The 7,617-nt window shown below is 59.5% G+C and overlaps 1 protein-coding gene across 1 annotated transcript; it reads right to left on the bottom strand.

Annotated features, from left to right (window-relative positions):
• Positions 1-615: 615 nt before the first annotated feature.
• On the bottom strand, positions 616-4,544 carry LOC136375151 (Fc receptor-like A). The gene is given in 8 exon segments (XM_066340512.1): positions 616-960; positions 998-1,144; positions 2,507-2,785; positions 2,886-3,140; positions 3,438-3,876; positions 3,878-3,918; positions 4,269-4,283; positions 4,420-4,544. Coding segments are annotated over 8 exon segments (1,428 nt in total). The 5' UTR covers positions 4,469-4,544; the 3' UTR covers positions 616-757.
• Between the last annotated feature and the right edge of the window lie 3,073 nt (positions 4,545-7,617).

Raw genomic sequence — 7,617 nt, 5'->3', positions numbered from 1 at the left:
GGACATGGCTGGGCTGTGCCATCCATGAGAGACGTGTCCCTGTCCCCCCCTGTACTCACCCACTGCCCTCTCAGTGCCCACGGCGTGGGGGTCCAGCACTGCCCCCTCATCTGGGGGGGTCCTGTGTGGATCAGGGGGGTCTGAGGGGTGTCTGGGGAGGGGCAAAGAGAAATCCCGGCTGAAGCCCCCAACTCACCTGTCCTGGGACCTCCTGGCTGCTGCAAGTAAAAGAGGAGGGGGTGACTGTGGGGACCCTGGGACCCCTGAACCTTCCTGGGACCTCAGCACCTCCAACTACCCATAAGACCCCCAAATCCCAATTCCTATCGAACCCCTGATTCTGCCTGGACACTGCAAGCACCTCTGAATTCCCCAGAACTCCTGTGCCATGACAGTGACCCCAACCCACTGTGTCCCCACTCTCTGAGGCCCAGAACCCCAAGCCTGGCAGGGAGGGGCACCTCCAAATCTCCCCCAGGATGGCAGAAAAATCCACAAAAATCCCTGCACAACCTTTGAGGATGTGCCCAAACCCTCGAGGACCTCCCAGAGCCACCTCAATGTTTCTCAAAGCCCACCCAGAGATGCGTCCGGAGCACAACTAAGACCCTCCAAATCCTCCTCAAATCCCCCAGGACCCCCAGCCGAGGTCACTGGGGGCTCAGTTTCCCCCAGCTCAGGGGCCCTGGGTGCTGTCCCAGCTCTGCCCCCACTCTGGGGGCTTCCCCTCACTCCAGGACCCCCACACCCCACATTGTCACCCACCCGTGCGGTGCCAGCAGTGACATCCCCCGATGACAGCCAGGAGCAGGACCAGGAACAGGACGGTCCTGCCGACATTCCCAGCCACTGCTGGGGACAGAGGGGGACACATCAGGATCACCCTGAACCCCAGGAATCCTGAACACCCTGGTGACCCCATGTAACCCCATCTGTGACCCAGGGTGATCCAGGGGTCACCTCCAGGGCCAGCTCAGGGCTGAGTGCCCAGTGTGACCGTGAGCCACCTCCTGCCCATTGTGCAGCCAGGTGAAGGTTACAGGGGCCGAGCCCACCTGCACTGAGCAGCACAGGGTCACGGGGTCACCTGAGTGCACCTGGTGTGACAGGGGACCAGGGGTGATGGTGGCATTGGCCACGGGCACTGTGGGGACAGAGACAGGGTTGAGACTGGCAGGAGGGGCTGTCTCCCGGCGTGGGAGAATGAAGGAGTTTCTGTGGTGGCACCCTGAGACAGGGTCTCCTTCACCCAGGACAGTGACCCCATGGTGGTGGGGGCCATCATGTGCTATGGGATGAGGGCATGTGATGGATGAGGGGTGAGGGATGAGGATGGGATGAGGGTGAGGTGAGGATGGGATGAGTGCTGCTGTGTCCAAGGGTGGTGATGGCCGTCACCTCGTGGGGGGTGTGGAATGACGTGGCTGGGACGTGATGGGTCTGATGAGGCATATCAACAGGGACATCACCCCAATCCCAAGGGTCTCACATCCCTTGGAGGCTCACACTCAGGAGGGTGAATGTGACCAGATGGGGAGTGGGGCATGTGACAGCTGGCATTAGAGATCCATGGCCTGGATCTCCTGGGTGGGGATACCTAGACCCAGATGGTCCCAGTTCCCCTGGGCTGTGACACCCAGTGGTGGGGGCTGTGACCTGGGGTGGGTTGGGGATGGTGTGGGGGGGTTGAGGTGGAATGGGAATGTGTGGAACTGGGGATGCTGTGGGTGGGATCACCCCCAGCCCGAGGGTCCTGCTCCCTGGTACAGTGACGTTCATTGGGGGCTCTCGACCAAGTTATCCCCATCACTCTCCTAGCACTGGTGTGGCTGCTGTCCTCGTACCCATTGTGCTGCTGCTCCAGGAAGGAACTGCTTCCTAATCAGCAGTGTCCCCAAACCCCCTGGTGCCAGGGGTGCCAGGAGAAGGACAGGCGACATGTTCATCCTGCCACTGTGTAGCTCAGCACCTAGCGGTCACCAAGTGCCACTTGTCCCCCAGGGGGCTGCACACACAGGGACACCCCTGAAAGCAGGACCCCTGCCGAGGCACACAGGGGGGACTGGGGACATGGGAGGAGTGGGGGACACCAGGGAACAAGGAAGGACTGAAGGAGGAGGAAGATCAGAGAGAGGTGGGTGGATCCCAGGGAGGGAGAAGGAGGCCTAGATAGAGGATAGAGTCTTGGAAGGGGCTGGAAGGGACCCCAGGGAAACATGAGAGATTCAGCCAGGGGACTAATGGAGAGGGTTGAAGGGAAGCACACGGAAGGTTTTGGGGACCCAGACAGGGAGTGTGGGACCTTTGGACAAGGGAGGGACCCCAGAGAGGGAGAGGGGCACCCAGGGAGGGGTGACAGAACTGGGTGAGGGATGCAGGCACCAGGGAAGGTGCTGGGAGGACCCAGGCAGAGAGCAGGGAAGGCAGGGTGGCATGCAGGGGCTTGAGCAAGGCTGGGAGAGCTGGGAGGGCAGTGGGGGCTCCCCGTGCCCATCCCCACACTCACTGTGCACCGTGACACGGAGCCGGGCGCTGCTCTTCTGCACGGCCCCTCCCTCAGAGCGCACCTGGCAGCTGTAATTCCCCGAGTGGGAGACCCCCACGGTGGGCACCAGGAGCTGTGGGGACCCCTGAGGGCCCCCCACCAACTGCCCATCCCGGTAGAACAGGTACAGGAGGGGGCCTGGGGGCCGCAGGGGGCTGGGGGTGCTGAGGCAGCTGAGATTGAGGGGGGACCCCTCGGTGGGCTCGGGGGGACCCTCCAGCACTGGCGCCGTGAAGAGCTCTGGGAAGGAGAGGGGAGGTGAGGACTGTGACTCTGAGTGTGCTGGGAAGAGGCTTTGTGGGTTTGAGGACATTGGAGTTCCAGCCGTGGGGGTGCTCACCGTGCACTGTCACTGTCACTGGTATTGACAGTGACAACCCAGAGCTCATCAAGGCCACGCAGTGATAGCGGCCACTGTGTTGCACCTGCACAGGGGACAGGGACAGCTCGGGACCGCTGAGGGAGCCTCCCAGATCCTTCTTGTCCTGGTAAAATCGCACCCTGCTGACCAACATGTCCTTCCAGTGCCGGCAGCGCAGTGTCACCGTGTCCCCCTCCAGCAGCGTCCGTGCTGGCACCTGCAGCACCAGCCGGTCTGTGGGACAGGAGGGTTCCTTCACACTGAGAGGGTTGAGACAGGTCCAAGGTGCGTGCCCATGGCACTGGGGACATCTGGGTGGTGTCTCCATTGTGCAGGAGGATCCCAGAGAAAGCAAACATGACCCTTTGTCACAGGTGTCACCAGGGGTTTCCCATCCCACTGGGATGCACTGGAATGTCCCCGAGTGCAGGGGACAGGCATTTGCCAAATGAGGGGTGTGAGCCAACCCTATGAGTGGAGCCCATCCAAACCTATCAGGGGCCACCCTGATAATTTAGGATCCCCTCTCACCATTTAAGACTCTCACGGGGGGGCTGAGTCCACTGCCGGATCTTTCACACATGTAGGGGCCACTCTGGGTGACTCTGAAGTTGTCGGGTCCCTTCAGCCACCAGCGCTGCCCATCCTTGTACCGGGTGGTGACACTGGCAGTCCCCGAGCCCTGGCAGGTCAGTGTCACCTGGTCCCACAGCACCGCCGGCCTCCATGGGGGCTCCACCAGGAGCTGGGTGGTCTGGGCACCTGCAGGTGACAGGGGACACCAGCCTGCCAGGGCCAGCACAGGGCTGGGGTGAGTGGGGGAGGGACATGGCATCTCCTGAGGACTCACCAGCGAGGCCAAGGGTCTGGGCTGGAAGGGAGAAGAGACAGGGCTGGGTGAGGGTGGCCCTGCAGGGACAGCAGCTCCTGCGGGACAGGGTGTGGTGTCTGCCCCCAGACTGTATATAATAGGAACACTGCTGTAGCACGGAGGTATTGATGATAAGGATGCCTAAACACCTAAATCCTGCCTTGAGGGAGGACATGGGGACACTGTGGACACCCCATGTTTGCACAGTTTCCCTCCACCATTCTCACAGCACCTTTCTCCACAGCCACATCCCCATGGACCTGAGCCCTTTGTCCAATTGCGATGGCAGCTGTCCCCATTGCCCAGCTGTATTGTACCTGGCTCTTGTCCCCTGTCACTTGTCCCTGAATCCCTGATCCCCTGTCCCTGTCCCCACTGCTGCCACAGTCCCAAGGTTCCTTTTGCAACATCTCTGTCCACACATCTCCATCCCCCTGTTCCTGTCCCCACATCCCAGTTCCCTGTTCCTGTCCCCACAGCCACCCCATGACTCTGGTCACACTGGGCTCCAGGCCCATGCACTGGCTCTGCTGGCCTTGGGGACCTCAGGGACCCCACAGCCCCCCTGTGCCCCCTCCCCACCAGTCTCTGCCTCACCAGGGCCCATCCCTGGGGTGTCAGGCCCGTGCCCGGGGCACTCACCCCACAGGAGCAGTGCCACCTTCCCGGCCATCCCCGTGTCCCCGGCCATGTGGACTGGCTGTCACTCGCTGCTGTGGCCACCGGTCCCCTGGGTGGTGGCTCTTTGGCAGAAGGGGAAGGAAGCGAGGTCAGGTCTCAGCCTCATGCGTAGGTGGCCCTTGCTGGGGGCAGGGTGGCCACAAACTGGGGACAGGCTTTGGGCAGGGTGGGGACAGGCTGGGGGCAAGGCTGGGTGGCACACGGTGGGACAGGGGGTTCTCAGGAGTGGGGGCTCAGGGGGTTTGGGGAGCCAGGGAGGGGTGTCCTGGGGAATTGGGAGTCCCAGGGATGGGATCTCTAGGGAATGGGGGTCCAGAGGAGGGGGAGTCATTGGGGATGGCGGTGCCATGGGAATGGGGGTCTCCAGGGCTTGTGGGACTCAGGGATAAGAGTTCCAGGGGGACCTGGGCTCACGGAATTTGGTGTCATGGGATGGGTGTGCCAAAGATGCATTGTCAGGGGAATGGGGTGGGCCCGTGGGAATGGGGGGTCCTGGGAGAATCAGTGTCCTGGGGGAAGGGGGGGGCGTAGGGGACAGAATTTGTGGAGAGGGTTCCTCTGAATGGGGGTCCTGGGCCATGGAGATCCTGGAGAATGTGAGTACTGGGATGGGGGTCCCAGGGAGGGGAACATAAGGAATGGCGTCTCATGTTCTGGTTCCCAGGGGAATGGGGTTACCAGGGATGGGCACTGGCAGGATGGGCCTGTGGGTTACAGCTCCTTCGAGGGGTGTGCACTAGATTTTGGGGTGACCCAGGGCCCAGCACTGCCCTCCTCGTGTGCTCCTAGTTTGGGGGAGGCACCACAAGGGGATTCCAAGGGGTTTTGGGTCTGTGACTCCCCAACCCCAGTGATATTTCCTCTCTTCATTTCCATTTCTTTTCTTTTATCCCTCAGTTTCACAACCCCTACTTTGTGCCTTGATGACCCCTGGGGAGCCCCTGAGCAGGGAATGGGTTGGGGGAACCCCAGGGTAGGGGCAGCAGGGGTGAGGGGTCTGCAGGGAGGTTGGGAGGCTGTGGGGGATGGGGGTGTCGGGCTGTGTCCCCCCAACACTTTCACTTTCTCCCTTCTGCAGCAGAAGGAAGAGGCCGTTTGTGCTGAGTGTCACACGAGTGTCAGGTTCTGTCCTGGGGGCACATCCAGGGGGGTCCTGTCCTGGGGGATCCTGTCCCAGGGGAACACACGCTGGCCAAGGGGGTCCTGTCCTGGAGGATGGCAGCTCTGGAGGGGGCCAGACTTCTCCATTCTTGCTGGTCCCTGCAGGATCTGAGCCGGCAAGAGCAGCTTGGGAATGGAGCCCCAGGCAGGAAGGAGCTGCCCAACTCCTCCTCCTTGAGGCCAGTGGCCATCCAAGTGTGGGGCCCAGCCATGGCCCAGCCCCATGCACAGGGATGGGCATTGGCCAGCCCTGCTCTGGCCAGCCCCAGGGGGCAGCCAGGACCTGAGGGTCCCCCCTGCTTTCCCCTTGGCTTGCATTCTGGCAGCTTTAGAGCTGCTGCAAAGGTGAGAATTCCGTGGGGGAAAAAGGCGTGGCTGTGGTTTGCTCAGCCCTGCAAGAAGCACAAAAGCCAATGGCAGCCCAAGCAGTGGCTCTGCGAGGGCCTTTGATGGTTTTCAGAGCAGGGCTGGCTGGAAACCCCCCTGCAGGGTCAGCTGTGAGGGAACCAGTCCGGAAATGCAGCAATTGATCGTTTTGTCCCTGACAAGAGCAAAAGACAGAGAGAGCCCCAGACATTCTGCAAATCTCACACTCATCTGCTCAACAACCTGACAAGGACCCTTCTTTTTGAACAAAACCTCCAGCGATTTGGAACCTCCCAGAAGGAATGTTTGGGTTCTGGATGTGGACACCAGAAGAGAGGGAAAAGTGTGGAAATACTGAGCAGGGGCTCCACCCGTGGATCTGGGGAACAGGGCTGTCCCAGCAGGAGCAGGGAGTGCCCAGGGAGGGGAATTCAGGGCAGGGTGGAGTGCATTTACCAGGGGAGCAGACCCTGAGGGACACACGGGCATTTCCATGGATTCCTGTGCACTCTTCCCAGGATGGACAGAGTTTCTCCCCTTTTAGGAGCAGAAGCCATGGAAGTAAATCAAGTTCCAAGGTGGGAAGGAGAAAAATGGGAAGAGTTCCTAAATATGGCCCAACCAAAGCCTTCCCTCTGGGCTGGGTTGCTGCCCAGCAGGCAGGGAACAATGCCATGGACCTGCTGGACACACAGGGAGATTCCACATTCTGTGTTATCCACAAGCAAATGCTGCTGATATGCCCCAATGGGCTCCTAAAGGGAGCCAAAATGTCTCATTTCTCTGTGAAATTTTGTGTTTTTATTGTGAGTAACTTATTGGGGGAGCAATGTTAAAAACATTTTATCAACCAGACCATTTCATTCATTGTCAGTTTGATTTCTGCTAATTTTTTTATCTATTAGGTAAAAAATGGTGTGGGAAAAAATTTTGCCTATATTCCATCGATGTATAATTTTTCTCACCCAACTGGGCATCAGGCAATACAACCAAATTTAGCCTGGCATTTACTATCATAAGGGCAATGTGTTATCAGGAGCCTCTTTAAGTTTAGGTATCCCAGATTTTAGAGAACCCCACTGAGGACAGTGGGAATGCTCAGGGCCCCCCCAGGACAGAGGTCCCCGGGACCTCTGGGGCAGGAATCCCCAAGGATGTGGCACCCCCAGGGCCAGGAACTCTTTAGGACAACACCCTGGGGCAAGACCCAGGTGTCACCACAGCAGAGGAGCCCTTTTCCCTGAGGGCAGGAGCCCTCTGGATGTGTCGGGGGGGGGGGGGGGGGGGGGGGGGGGAGGGGGGGGGGGTGTTTCCTCGCCCGAGCTTTAGGTGGTTTAAAGTCCTTGGCCCTCTAAAAAGCCCCGAGTCACGTCCGTGTAAAAAAGCAGAGTCCTCAAGGTTTGTTTTCAGGTTTCTCATGTTGTTTATTATTTGGTATCTCAAAATTTTCTCTGCTCCCAGCCGAGGTCTGGACAGCAGCTGGGACACGAGGCGACTGCCCCACAGATGGGATGTCCCCTAACATTTATACAGATAACTACGTACTAGTTATTTACTATTTTGTGCAAATGCTCAGTGCCCACACCAGAAGTGACATTCTACTTTGGTCCAATCCACTCTAACTACTTTGTG

Source organism: Sylvia atricapilla, unplaced genomic scaffold (genome assembly GCF_009819655.1).
Source record: "Sylvia atricapilla isolate bSylAtr1 unplaced genomic scaffold, bSylAtr1.pri scaffold_96_arrow_ctg1, whole genome shotgun sequence".
NCBI lineage: Eukaryota > Metazoa > Chordata > Aves > Passeriformes > Sylviidae > Sylvia > Sylvia atricapilla.
This window is presented reverse-complemented; position numbering and strand designations above follow the sequence as displayed.